This window comes from Thunnus maccoyii, chromosome 13 (genome assembly GCF_910596095.1).
Source record: "Thunnus maccoyii chromosome 13, fThuMac1.1, whole genome shotgun sequence".
NCBI lineage: Eukaryota > Metazoa > Chordata > Actinopteri > Scombriformes > Scombridae > Thunnus > Thunnus maccoyii.
This window is the reverse complement of record NC_056545.1, coordinates 10,381,696-10,396,729: the sequence shown is the minus strand read 5'-3', so window position 1 is coordinate 10,396,729 and position 15,034 is coordinate 10,381,696. Positions and strand designations below refer to the sequence as shown.

The window sequence follows — 15,034 nt, the reverse complement described above, 5'->3', positions numbered from 1 at the left end:
GGCATTCGGGGAAACTAATACAGAACTTTGTGCATCAAACCTGACTTGTTTCCTTTTTCCTAAAACTGTATCTGGCTTGAAATTGAATTTTGTTGTTTATTATCCGCTAAAACGAGTGGACAGACTGTGGCTATTCATTGAAAACAGCACGTTTGTCGAGCTCAGCCGCGTCCTCCTGATCAGCTGAGCAGGGGCGCTACGATCCTTCTACTACAGGCATGTGGGCATCAGTCAAGAGTTGCTCACAGGGCTGCTCAGTGTTCACCGCATATCAGGTGATATCAGATGATAGTTTAAGGTCAGAGGAGAGTCCCAGGGCCAGGGCGTCTGCCGAACTATAAGCCGCTCTTCCTCAGGCAGTCACACTGTCAGCAGTGAATCCAGACAAGACGCTCTTTTCTACACGTCTGTTTCTTTAGGGTTTTAATGCCTTACAGGAACTAAGAGCCTAGTTTTTGCTTCGGTTACTGGGACGTCACTCCTGCTCCCCGAAAAAGTCCCTGGTCCCTGGGTTCAACTTCCTGATGATCCAGGATATACTGGAGTAGCAACTGGTCAAACCCAAACTTCCAGACTGCTATAACATGTGTAGTGAATTTATCCACGGGCTGCAACTGTTATAGTGAAAAAAAAAAGCAATCACGGTTTCTCAGAGGCCGTGGCGATATCTTCAATTTATCACTTTTGTCTGACAAACAGTCCAAAACCTTAAGATATTCAATTTACTGTCATATATCACAAAGGAAAACAGAAAATTGTCACATTTGAGAATCTGGAAGCAAAGAGCACTTAGCATTTTTGCTTGAAAAATGACTGAAACCTTTAATCGATTATCAAAATGATGATCCAATTGTCTTTCGATCTAATTGTCGAATTTTTGCTGCGCTAATTAATTCAAACTTTAAAAAAGCCCTGATCAGTTTTAATAATGAATACTAGGACATGAAATACGAATTTCCTTATTAATTGAAGTTTGGAGTCAGATGTTATTCTCACCAGAATCAAACAAGTCTCTGACCAAGAAACTGAAAATTCACCGATTTCATCCTGATAAATAGAAAAACAGCCAATCGAGTTATTTTACAGAGATGACAAAATTCTAACATCACAATTGCACATCAATAAATGACAAAGTAAATTACATCTCAAACCAAATCACAAATTTTCTCTCCAGATCTTCATTTCATGAGTTTTTTTTATTTGCTCAAAAAACGGCACTGCAAGCGTGAAAGCACCTTGAGAACAGTCTGACTCGACAGGTGGGAGAGAGGGCTGGGTGTTATCTAAGCATTATGTGCTCAACTGTACAAGAGCGCTGATAAAAGTGTTATACTCTCTAAAACTCAAGGTCGGGTCAGGTGTGTGTGTGTTAAAGACAGATGGCAGAATAATAAAAACACACAAAGGAGAAAAAAATAAGCGAAGACAAACGGAGACAGGATTGCTGATGATTTCGCTGTATTTGCAATAGCAAGATCAGTTTAATCAAACCAAGTGCTCCTAATTTATCCCTTAATTTCATCAGCAAATGAGAACAAAATTAATCAGAATCAAGGAAGATAATTCATTAATCCTTCTGACACAAACACTCATATGAAATCAAAATTGTTTTTCATATTTGAAGCTTTGCAGGGTAACGCTACGAAGGTATACAACCACCTGAAACATCACCAGAGATTTCCCTAAAAACTGCAAGAGAACATGATTCAGCTCTAAATTAAACTTTCAAAAAAAGTCAAAAAATACACACAGTTTCCCCACACTTGCTGCAGTTCACCAGTCACCAACAAATGTGACCTTCTTGTTTGACCTGCAACTGTGTCACTCCCGAGTAATTTTGAATAAACAAAACAAACAGCAGGATTGAGATGGATCAACTGTACCTGAAATACAATCTGTCACACAGACACAACAGCGGTGTACATAACAAACATGGTCCTAACACAACATTTTGAGGTGTGTTGTGTTTGCTTCACCAAACAAGCGATGACAAGATCAGATGATAAAAGAACAGCCAGCTTATAAAGTGAGGGGGGCAAAGAAGTGAATACTGAACTTTTTGTAGGAACACTTCAACACATTTTAGGAAATACACCTGCTTATATTCTTCCCAGGAGTTAGCTGACAAGACAGATATCAATTTAATCTGTGTATTCAGTAGAGGGCTGTCTGATGTGTTGAACCTAGCTTAGCAAAAGATTGCTAGTCAATGTCAATCAAACCAGGAAATAAATATGTTTTCGACAGCTTTTATTTATATAATTTATTTTATTAGCCAAAAGGCTAGCCTAGCCTCATATATATCTAAGAATTACCAGGGTTTTTTTGTTTGTTTGTTTTTTTGCGTAAGTTAAATGTCCAAAAGCTATGTGGACCGGACTTCTGAGATGTAGCATGTAGCCACCAGGTCCCACTGTTGACAGTTAGTGGACGCTAACCACTTTATGAATCACAAGGTCTCATTTTGTATTTACAGCTACATGTAAAGTCCATTTTTGAAGGGCATGTTTGACTAGAGTGGCTAAGAGCTAAGCTAACTGTTGACCCCTACTTCCTGTCTTTATGCTAAACTAGGCTAAACATGTTTTGGACCAAACCGGACCAAATGCAAACAGCTGAAAGTCCTGGAAATGTTACAGACCTTGTAAAACTGCTGACTTTAAAGAGGACATATCATGCACATTTCCAGGTCTACATTTTTGTTCTGGGGCTCTACTGGAAGGTCTTTGCATGATTTTCAGTTCAAAAAACTCCTTGTTTATCTTACACTGGCCCTTTACGCAGCCCCTCAGTTCAGCTTCTGTCTGAAACAGGCTGTTTTAGCTCCTGTCTCTTTAAGGCCCCCGATGAGCCCACTCTGTTCTGATTGGTCCACTGCCAGAAGCTACATCACGGCAGACTTCAAGCCACTCAGGAGGTTCCATCAACAAACCATGAAACAAATCATATAGTGGTAAGTTTTCACTACTTTGTCTTCAGTCTTTACTGGAAATGTCAACTTCTCAAGTACAGTGTTGACCTGCTCTATGTGAAAAGTGCCCTGAGATAACTTTTGTTATGATTTGGCGCTATATAAATAGAACTGAACTGAATCCAATCAGAAATTTGCAAGTGGACAACATGAACAAAATATGGAAAAACCTTAGCAACAAAGGCTACATAACAGACTGCTGCTGCTTGTGGGCATCTTTGTGGAAAAGTGGGTTGAAGCCCTGGATTTTGACTTGCAGGGAGCAGCTCTACATACATTAACCTCAAGTTTTGTAACTTTGACCATGTTTAGCAAAGACATCCAACATCATAACAGTATATAATTAACATAACAGTGACTCAGGAGCTTACAAGACTGACTCATATAACATAACACTGCATTCATCCATTAACTGCTTTTCCCCTCATCATCACTTCACCCAACACACATTAGCATGTAGTGACTCCTCTCCCTCTCTCTCTCGAGTCCACCGTCACCCTCTCTCCTCTCCTTACAATTCATTCACATTTCACTTTGTCTGTCCGCTGCGTTTATCCCCGACGTCTTTCTTCACAGCACTCAGGAGTCAGTTGTTGCAGCCTGCTGTGCACGCCAGACTGCCAGAGGCAACCATTAACATTAACTATCACCAACCCCCGCCAGTTCACATCATCTCTCCTGCTGTTTCTCCAATATTGTGAGTTCAATTAATTCAGCTGTGTAGGGCTCTGTATCTGATTGTTTTATGAATTCAAAACACTTTACTGATTAAAACAAAAACAGCAGCCGCAGAGATTTTAAGGGTAAATTACTGCAACTTTTACATAAACTTTGTATCACTGTCCAATGTCTCCACCATTGGACAGCCTCCCTTTCTTTCCACTTACTATTATCTCTAATTGCACCAGACACAGTCCTCCTCTTTTCAGAAACACACAACCAAACACACACCACCTCAGGTGGAGCCCAAAGACAAATTCCCATGGGTGCTGCAGCACACACAAGTGACAATACCTGCTCCAAAGCCCACGGGGTATCGCTGGTGAAACCTATAAATAAACCTTGTGCCACGTCGGCTCTGCAGTCTTAGATAAACACAGTGGTAGTTTTGGGAAACCGTCCCAGTCCTCGGCCAGATGCTGGGACTTTTTGTTGGCTATGGAAAGTAGGTTTTTTCTACTCCCACATGCGTTGTATCATCATTCTGAGGTTACATCGTATTTGAAAGATTTACTTATTTGATTCAAAAGTTGGATTCTGGGATTTCCCAATTACCGTGGAAAGTTATGTTGGAGAAAAGCAGCACAAACACCCACAGCAGCTAGCGTCTAGCAGAGAAAATCCTTGTTATAAACTTGTTAAATCTCAAGATGGATTTCAATTTCTCCCTGAATAAAAAAAAAAAATACTGGCAAGTCTTTTAACGCTGGATTTGAGACTCAACACAGTTCCCAAAAAGGCACTGAAGACCGCCAACATGTCTTATTCTTTAAGTGCTCATTACAGGAGCAGGAACTGGAATAAGAATGTGAATATCACCTTAAAATCACTTTAAAATGTCATTTCTCACAGTTAAAATCTGAAGTAACATTTAATCAGTGTGAAACTTTATCAACCTTTAATATCTACTGGCCACATGCAGTCTGATGGTCTTACATGCACAGCAGAGCAGAGTGACGACAGAGGAGGGAAGCCGGTCTGCAAGAACCAAATATGGAGGAAACAACAGTCAGAGCGCACACCGCCTGCCTGCATGCCCCACACACACACACACACCCACACGTCAAAGACTCTCCCCGGCGTCACATGATTAGTGTGGTGACATCATCTCTTGCAGAGTAAAAAGCTCAGACAGCAGAGGGCCGGGAGGCGTCTCCCTGCGTACAATAAGCCGCAGAAAACATAAACATAATAAGCAGAGGTCACAAAAGGAAAGCATGACACAGACTTTAACGAATCTCACCTGACGTCTCAGGCCTTGATGTTGAACTCAAAACTGTTCGGCTCTGCACCCAAAATTCCTAAAATTCCTAAATCTGATGCTTTTCTGCAGGTTGCATGAAGCTAATTTCAGCTGCAGTGTGTTGCTGTGAGTTTTGACTGAACAGCTGCTTGATATGACAACTGTCTAATGTTAATGATTCAAGATATTTACTGCTGTCATGACTACGACTGATAGAACGTTTCCTCAGGATATAAATTTATCGTTCAGATCAAAATGTGCAAAACAAAAATGCTGGGGTTTTTTTGTTTTTTTTTTTGGAAAAAGGAGGGGGTCGTCTTATAATCAGGGTTGTTGTATATTCCTAACAATGCACCTGTTCAACAAGCTGGAGCCTTTTTATTTCTGGTTGACAATGAATCGCCTGTTACTCCATTCAGAGTGCAACAAACCCCGAGTCGCAGCGAGCCAACGCCCCAAATACTTTTGTTTGGAGTTTTCTGTCTGCTTTACAAACACGGACACTAACTAAACTGAACTCCCGCTTTTGGCTACAGGAGCTCAGTCACACCATCATCTTCACACACTCTTGATGCAACCCTGAACGGTCCACACCCTGCCGATTCTGCACGGAGGGATGGACCACTATCGCCGAGTCCAGACACGACCCTGAGATAGATAAAGCGGTTTGAGCTGGAAGACTTTAAGACAAGAGCTCATCTTAAACAGCTGACATAGTGAGTGTGTGTGTGCGTGACGAGTGGGTGTGTTATGTGTAGCGCTAAAGGTGGAGTAGAGTAAATACCACAGAATTCAGGCTGCTACACCCTCCCACCCACCCCCCCGTTTAATCTGCTCTGACGTTCTCAACTTTGATACCAGTATAAAGCTTCAAGTCAAACACTAGCAAGCACAAAAGTAATTTGTGGGTATAATTCACACCTGTGCACTTGTTAATGTGACTATGATGAACATTTACACATCCTGTAACTGCTGTAAAACTAACGTGTGTTTTGGTTTTGACAATAACAGAGAGTGAAATATTAAAACCCAAGACGCCAGGTTATTTTTTTTTTTTTTATGGCTGCACTATCACATCAAATGGACAGATGCCTTGTGCATTAGCCTATTTTAAGCACATTTCTGCAAAATTCACTTTGGATCTCCATGAGAAATAAATAAAGTTAAAATAAAGATCTGTGGGTTTGGATTTTGTTTGACTGCACATTATGAATTCGTACTGCTTCTGCTGCTGTGCTGCATTTTCTCAATTAGCCCAAAGCCTGCAGACCTCAAATGTCTTCTTTTGTCCAGACCAACAGTCCAAAATTCAAAGATATTTAGTTTATTGTCATAGAAGACTAAACCAGAAAATATTCATTGTTTTTCTTTGAAAAATGACTCAAAAAAAATGAATCAACTATCAAAACAGCTTTTATTAAAATTAGATTATCAAAATTGGTTGATCGACCAATCGTAGCAGCTCTAATTGTGCTACATTATATTACTGAGAATGAGGTTTAAGAGTTGGATGTCTCAAAAATGAAAAGAGACACTTAATAACATGATCTATTGGACCAGTAGCAAGAGTGGGAGCATTTATCTGGTTTATAAAAGGTGTGGGTCAAACAAAAGGCATCAGTTTTCGCCTTAACCTCCAAACAGGAAGACACCTCATTCCCACAGGCCGACCAATCAGCTGAGCTCGGATGAACAAAGTGAGCACCCATTCAGAAGCAGCAGTCAGTCCTGCAACTGTAGACCCACTTTACCCATTTACGCATCAGCACTCCTTCCAGGTTCATGACCTTTGTCGGGTCCCAACACCTCGTAAAAACCCGACTGCCAACAGCCCCGGGGTGTCTGATGACAGAAGGTGGGGGTCTGCCTCTTCACGGCCCGAAACAAAGAGGACAAGATTCACAAGGCAGGGACAAATGGGGAAGACTAGTCAGGTGTCCATGCTAATTTTGAAACTGCAACCCCCGACTCTGTGAAACTGTGCTGCAGGAATGCCAAGCAGCTTCAAAACATCTCACACACACTTCAGAGTCCTTCAAATTCACAACTTAATTCAGAGCTGGCAAAAAAAGAGCCGCATGTATAACCCCCCGCGGCTGGGTGTTACTGATTTTCATTAATCAATTTGAAGTTTGAGATGACCCTTCACAGACCGAAAGCTCCTGTATTAATTTGCAAAGTTATATAAAGGTGCAAAGAGAAGGAGGCTTTCATTCAACAGTCCCATTCTAACCAAAGTTTGGAACAAACAGAGCTGCATTTGCAAGTGTTAAATAAGGTTCCTGCATATGCTAAAGGAATGCTAATGAATCGAGCCGGGCTGGTCAGTCCTGATTCCTTGATCAAAAGAGCACACCTGATCTACAAAAAAAAGCAGATTGCATTCCTCACAACAGCTCCTGATCCTAAGAGGGGAAAAAAATGACTTAAAATAGAGGGTATCAATTTCTGATACCTCAAATTGAAAACTGTGTATATGATTACATAATGTTCTTGTCTCAGCAGAATCAGACAAAGGCCGGCTGCCCTCATGCATAACAATCAAAATTTAAAAAAAGAAGAGGAATGAAACATTTCAGGGCTCCTCATCAAAATTATTGGCCACAACTTTACTGTCTGTTAACAGCAACAGGTGCCACAACCAGGCCTGAAACTAACCAGTTTACCAGCCAAAGTGGCTGCATTTTGTTGGCAGTTAGAGTTCATGTTTTGTACCGGACTGTCTGATTAATTGGAAGATGTTTACTCTGTATGTTCTCGTTTGCAGCAAATTGGATTTCGCTGCCCACCAGAAACTGCAAATGTTTAAGAACTTGGAAGAAACTTTAAGTAGAGAGGGTATGTTCATAATAAGACAATAGTACTCTTGTTCTGTGGTGACACATCAGAAGGAGGTTGGTGACACCACTGCCAACATTTAGCACTAATTCACCATAAACTCCCTCAGGGGCTGACATACAATGATGAATCAGGACATTAAAAGTGTTCAGAGGAACTGAGCTGATTTGTCTTTCTGGACCATACACGTGTGAAATGTACTGGAAAGCTGTGAAACCAGTTTAACTTTACTTAAACACATTAACAAGACAGTCAAAACAATAAAAAAATGATCTTGGTTGTATCTGATCAGAGAAATGAATTCTTTCACACCTGTCCAACTGACTCCCTGTTTCTGTTCAACTGCCCCACTTTGCATTTGTTGGCATATCTTTAGCAAATCCAACATTCAGAAAAATATACAAAACAGCATACTGCAGACGCATTGAACACGCTGCTGCACAAACAGGAGTAGTGAGTCAGCTAAATGCCTGAAATGTAAATGTCAGACGAGCTTCAACGCTACAGTCAGAGGTAGCCTGGTAGCCAAATGCTTATGGAGCATACCACACAACCGCAAACGTCCATGGCTCCATTCCAGTGAGCGACTTAAGATGCATGTCATACTTTCTCACCCCCTGGTTTCCTGTCTGCCTCTATACTAAACTGTCCAGTAGAGGTGAAAATGTCCACAAAAAACCAAAAACTTAAAAAAAAAACAACCTTAGAGTCAGAGCTGCCTCAGTAATAGTGCTGTCAGACCAGATTGAACTGGTGAAATTTAATGTGTGGTGTGGTGAAAAACAGGCAGGACATAAAATAGCATGGGTAAGGCTGTAAGCATAAACTGCAAGGGGCTAGCATGGATAGCAAGTTAACAACAGTCCATAAATTTGTAAATGACACAACTTATGAAACACTTCACTGTTATTAACCTCTGTCAAAGACACTGACGTTAAGTAGCATCCACCTCTGCTGCTTGTATTAATCACTGTGCGGTCCTATAACCAATCAGCATTTCCTGAAGGGGGAAGTCAGTCTCATCTCATCTCTCTAACTGGCAGGACTTTGGAGAGCCTCACGATTTTGTTAGTCAGAGTTAACTATAACTGACTGAACTGGGCACAAATTGAAGAAAGCGGGGTCAACTCGAAACCAAAAGCAAATGTCTTGTTCTGAGTGAAATCTGATGTGACCACACATTAAAAAAAAAGGTATCCTGCAGAGTTTCTTCACTGTGCACGAGCACGTAAGCGATGTGATACACATTCCTGGTGCCCGCGTCACGCGAATCCACTGATCAGTTTGTCGGTAGCAGTAACACAGAAAGAAAAATAGCAATGTGCAGCTCTGTAACTGTGTAATATTGAGGAAGGAAATGCATTCAACATGTATCTGTTAGACCTCAAACTTTCAATGAGCACCACTAAATGTAAATATAGCTTTTGTTTGTTTTCAAGAAAACTCCACACAGGTCACCTTTAGGCCGCGTTCAGACTAAATACAGCAATGCGTGAAAAATGGCAATCTTCCCATTCATTTGAATGGGGGCAGTGCGTTTACGCTGCGGGGTGGGGACCAAATAGGACTCAGCAAAAAAAAAAAAAAAAAAAAAAAAACGCAGCAGCCATCCAGCAAAAAGTTGAACCAGAATCAACTTTTGCCAGAACGTAACCCGACGTCATGCTGCAGTGGCCAATCACATACATGCAACCTGCAGGATTACCCGACCCTAGTGCTGGATTTGGTCTGAATGCAGCCTTAAGCCTGTAGCCAGTACTTTCTGCAGACCAGCCTATAGAAAACTGTTGTTGCATTGCCAGATTCTCAATTGTGGTTTCTGGTGAGAGTATGAAGAATGCGGCCACACACCCTTGAAATGAGACAAATCACAACCATGTTTACTTCTAATATTACTAGCAGCCAAACACTGATGAGTCTACTGTCTGAAGCTAACGAGCCTAACCAGCGTTTGGTAATCTCCTGACAAGAACAGGCTGCATCACAAAGTTTAAGTGATTCAAATAATTTCCGATAATGTCCTCTCCAACCTCTGGATGGAGATTCAGAGTATCAAAGGCCAGGTCTAACGGGGTGAAATTTTCTTTTATCTCTCACTCCATCATACTGTTAAATGCTCATGATGAGTCAGCTGATGATCACTTGTCCGTATAACAAGACGTGGGTGGTGAAGATAATGATGTTTAAGCATTGAAGGCTAGGTTGGATGGTGATGGCTGGATGTACTCCAGGTTTCACTTTAATTATACATGTGTAGTAGGTTTTTGTCATATTGTATGTATTTCATTATGAGTCATGTTCAAGTTTGTGTATTTCTCTTTGCGGAAAAAACAACAATGACAGGTTCAGCCACCCAGTTCCAGTACTCTACTGTAGCTGGTGACATGCCCACCACTGTCAGCTAAAATTATTTATCCCCAACAAAAGTAGAGGCAAGTCTGAGGTGACTGAAAATGCGCTGCTTATTCTGAATCCAAATCTTTCTCTTGCCACAAATTAAAGACACATTACAGTAACATACTCCCACACTGTGACCCTAAATCAAGCTGTCTGAGCCATGGAAATACATTCCCAGTCTTTCAGCTGTTGCTTTTATCCTGGTTCTTGTTCAAGGACACACAGGGAGTACACAAACACACACACACACACACACACGGCTGATTAGAGCACAATCTACTTATTAAAAAGACAAAAGGTTCTCACTTTTCGGTTAGTGAACAAACTAAAAAGAAATACAGGTCTTTCAGTTTTGCTAAAGATGCCACAATCTTCAAGAAATAACACTGAAAGAGTAAAACATTTGAGAATTGCTACACTTTAGTCTGGGGCTGCAAGTAACGACTACTTTAATTGTTCATTAATCTACCAATTCTCTTTTCAGTTAATCGATTGATGATTCAATCTATGAAATGTGAAAAAAGTGTCTATCAAAACCTCCTCGAGTCCAAAGAGACATCTTTAAAAGTATTGTTTTGTTCAACCAAAAGAAAAAAAAGATTTTAGTTTACGATATATGACAACAAAAAGCAGGAAATCTCATTTGAGAAGCTGAAACCAGAGAATGGTTGGTATTTTTCATTATTATTGCTTGAAAAACAATGAAACAATGAATCAATTATCAAAATAGTTTCTGATTATTTTTTCTGTCGATTGACTTATCAATTCAACGACTAATCATTCCAGCTCCACTTTAGTCAACACTCGCACCTCAACATCTGGCAGATTTCCTCAAGATACAGTCCCATTTGTCCAACATCATTGGCTTCAAGATATTTAACAAAAGGTGAGTTTTGGGGTGTTTGTTCTTTGGGGATCTACAAATTATTCAATTGATCCAATCAGAGGAAGGAAAAGTCACTCTTTGTTTGAACTAGAGCTGCAACAATCAGATGATTAATTGATTAGTTGCCAACTATGAAATTAAACTCAAACTGTTGTTGACTGTTGGTCAGGACAAAACAAGACATTTGAGGACGTCAGTTTTGGTTTTGGGAGACAGTGAGCGACACTTTTCACCATTTTCTGACATTTTATAGATCAAACAGCAAGATGAAATGAGAAAATAAACAGATCAATCGATAATGAAAATAACTGTTAGTTGCAGCCCTAGATTGTACTGTTCACAAGTCATGGACATACGATTTTTGACCACGAGTCCAAGGCAGACATTTTGTTGCATTATGGGGTCACAAGCAAAAAAAGAAAGTTTGAAATTGCTACTCTAAACACACAAATTCACTATCCAGCTTACAATTAGCATTTAACCAATATCCGTCTTTGAATTCAACTTGAAAACAGAGCAGCACTGCCTGGTTATCTCAACCTTTGGCTCCAAGCCATTGTTACTTGCTGATTTGACAGCTTCAGGAGCACATCCATCCAAATCCACCCAGGCTGGTCCACATTCAGGGTACAACCTGTACCCTGAATGTGGGCGTTAGTTACACATGCTGCAGCACAGCAAACAAACTGCCTGGCAAACAAAAAGACATCACAAAATACAGACAGACTGCTGTCAGAACAGACTCATGATGACCTGGCTGTGTAACTGTAAAACAGACAGGACAAAAAACACACACACACACACACACATGGCTGAGAGACAAGAAACCACCTTGTCTTCACACAGCAAGCAGTTGTCTCACACCACACAATTGATTATTGTGGCTTTGCTTTGGTTGCAATCATCCCCTTAATTAGAGATGAGTCAGATGTGTATTTGACATGTTTTTATGTGAATGTGTTTTAATGTGTCTTATCTGGATATGACATAATGTTTTAATGTATTAACGCTTGATAGCAGATTTTAGCACATTCAAGTCAAAGACAAATTTCTGCCTTTTGAATGCAAAAAGTAGACAGTAAAGTATTTTCTATTCTATTTATGACAGAACATAATTAGTGGATCAGTGTGAGATCATGCAGGAGCCATGATGACTCTTGCACACTGCCTGCCTGCTAGCTCCCATGCTAACATTAACTAGCTGGATGGATAAGCAGGCAGACGCCGGGTTTGAGCTGACAACAAATACACGACGTGACAACCGGGTTATTAACCGCGGAACAACCAGACTGTCTTCCACGGGACAACCTGAAATTATCCCAGGTCTCTTGAGTTTGATCCGGTGTAGCTAGCCTGCTAGCAGCGGCCATGCCTTTTCTCTCTCTCGGGGAACACGTGGAGTGAACACGTGACGTCTCACAACAAACCTGCTCGTTTTAACAGATTAAAACGAGCAGATGTTTCGTGTTTGGTCGTGTTTCGGTGTCGAGAATTGATCCTAGAAAGGCTAAAAAAAGCTGACATGTTTCTCACAGGGTGTCTGGATGCGGACGGTAGCATCCCAGAGGCTAAGCTAACTTGCCATCTGAATGGGAAGGGCTTTGACGACGGACTAGGCCAAAAAGGAGTCTGTCTGTGTGCGCTATTGTTAGCTGGCTGAGCAGCCACACAGCCGGCCAAGCTGTTCGGTGCTTTTCTGCTAATTGATGCAATGCGAGACAAGGGCGGATGTCACATTAGTGTCTGGCCTGACTGTACGTCGAAACACGTCTCAAAAACAAGCCTATAAACAGTAGTAAACACTGGTTTAAACCTTTGGCAAGTGCGGGGAGTGTGTCATGCTAGAAGGACACGGTGATGAAGTCACTCTCCTAACTTTAAAAAGGAGGATGCTCTCCCTCCCCCTCCCCCTCCCAAAAAAGCCAAAAAAATTCATCCACAAACACCAAAACCTCATCTTCTAAAATGCACACGGATTGTCTGGTGTGATGACACAAGCACAGTAAGTTCACCAGCACTGCACGATAACACAACGTGTCCATAAACGTGCAGAGCAAGCAAGCAAGCATATGTCTATTTTCTTCCCCTTAATAACGCCTCTAACTACAGTCACACCAGAATTGCATCTTTAAATTGACCGAAAGTCAAGTTAATATCACCACTTAAAGCAGAAGAGCCAATTCAGCCCTTTCAATGTTATAAAAACAAAAAAAAGGTGTGATGAAGGATCATTTTAACTAATTTAAGGGTGTGATCCCTTGTGCAATCATCCACCTATACATCCACTTTGCCACCCTGAACTCCAGGAATAGCCTTCACTTAGAGGAGGAGGAAGGGGAGGCTTTCACTCCAAATATATCCAGCTTGCAGGGGAGCAACAAGAGGGCTTGTTTATTATGCACTCACTTGGCTCTTTTGGTTCAACAAATGCTACATGATACCGATGACAGCTGCTCGGTCATCCCGTGTGACCACACCTGGACGGACACACACACAGAACAGGACACTGACAGCCAGAAAATAAACATGTAGGGAGGGTACAAACCGTGGTGTGCTTGTCCATTCACGCTGACCACGGTCACCGCATTCATTTTCCTTGTCCACGGGTTCACCTTGGGCGGGGGAGCTTCAGTAAACTCCTTTCTGCTGCTGCTTTTAACACCCTCCTCGTTTTGCTTGTCGTCGCTGTCACAACCCTCCTTGCTCCCCTCTGTCGCCTGTTTTGGGGTCTGCTCCTCCGCCGTGTCGCCGGGGGTCCCTCCCTGCCCAGGGCTGCCGCCGTCGCTGCTCCCTTGCTCGGCGACACCCGTCTGCCGCTTGGCCCCGTCGCCCCGGCCGCCCTCCTCTTCCTCCGGCTCGCCGCGGATCACTTTGCCGTGCTCCTCCGCTTTGGCAAGCGGGTTGCCGGGCAGGAGAGCCTCCACCTGAGTGGCCATTTCCCACCACCGTCTTTCTTCCCCCCTCAGGATTACCAGTCCTCTCTCCCCCCCCTCCCCGGCCCGAATTCGCCTTCAATTCAAGGAAACGTGAAGTTATTCCGCGTCGTGTGCCGCTCCTCTGTCGCTCCCAGACCAAAAGAGCTTCGGTCTAAGACGCAGAGCAGTCCGCGCTGGATTAAAACATATATAAAAATAAAGAAACGTGTCCGAGGGCCTCTCAGGATTACAACCTTATCTCCACCACTAGCAGCAATATGGATGATCCCCACCACGCGATAGAGGGGTGCGCGCACGTACAGTGTGTAGCGACGTAAAGCCGGGAGCGCGCTTTTGAGTCAAAGCAAGCCGGTGCTGCTTTCAAGTGCATCCCCGTCGTAAAACCCTTTTAAAGGATAGGTTCACAGCTTTTCAAGTCTGTCTTAAAACAACAGCCAGGTGCCCAAATGAACACTGAAAGAGGTTTTCTCGCTGTAATCACTCCTCCTGTTCATACTGGCTATTAAAAGATCCCTTTAAAATGTGCTTTGATGGGGCCAAAATCCACAGTGTGTCCACACACTCATTTTGTGCAAAAATACATTTAAAAGTTTATCTGAAGTTTATATGAGGCTTCAGCAGTGTGAGTTAGTCATATCAAGTGGATATCTGACACATTTACAGTCTTTTTAGCATCAAATTCCCTCTTTGTGTTTCCTCGGACAGTGTTTCCCTGTTGAGCTGCAGTGGAAGTATAGTAACAAAAAGAGGGACTTTGGCACTAAAAAGACTGTAACGTTGAAAGATATCTACTTGAAGCTTCATATTAGCTTCAAATAAACTTTTAAATACATTTTGGCTCAGTACAAGGACTGTGGATTTTGTCCCCCATCACTTACATTGTAAGTGCATTTTGAAGGGATCTTCTAATAGTCAATATGAAAAGCAGGAATGATTATGGCAAGAAAAACCTGTTTCAGTGTCCATTTGGGCTCCTGATTGTTGTTTTAAATTCATTAATTTCCAATTTCAGGTATTATAATAAAGTGCTTTTAGTAACAAAA

At 41.9% G+C, this 15,034-nt stretch overlaps 1 protein-coding gene across 2 annotated transcripts in view; it reads right to left on the bottom strand.

The window, feature by feature from the left end:
- Positions 1-14,278, bottom strand: part of larp1 (La ribonucleoprotein 1, translational regulator) — a 58,796-nt gene extending 44,518 nt beyond the window's left edge. For both annotated transcript variants that reach the window (XM_042430693.1, XM_042430694.1), the window contains exon 1: positions 13,601-14,278. In XM_042430693.1, coding sequence (XP_042286627.1) covers positions 13,601-13,991 — 391 coding nt within the window. In that variant the 5' untranslated portion in view covers positions 13,992-14,278. The remainder of the gene's footprint in view (positions 1-13,600) is intronic.
- Positions 14,279-15,034: the final 756 nt, after the last annotated feature.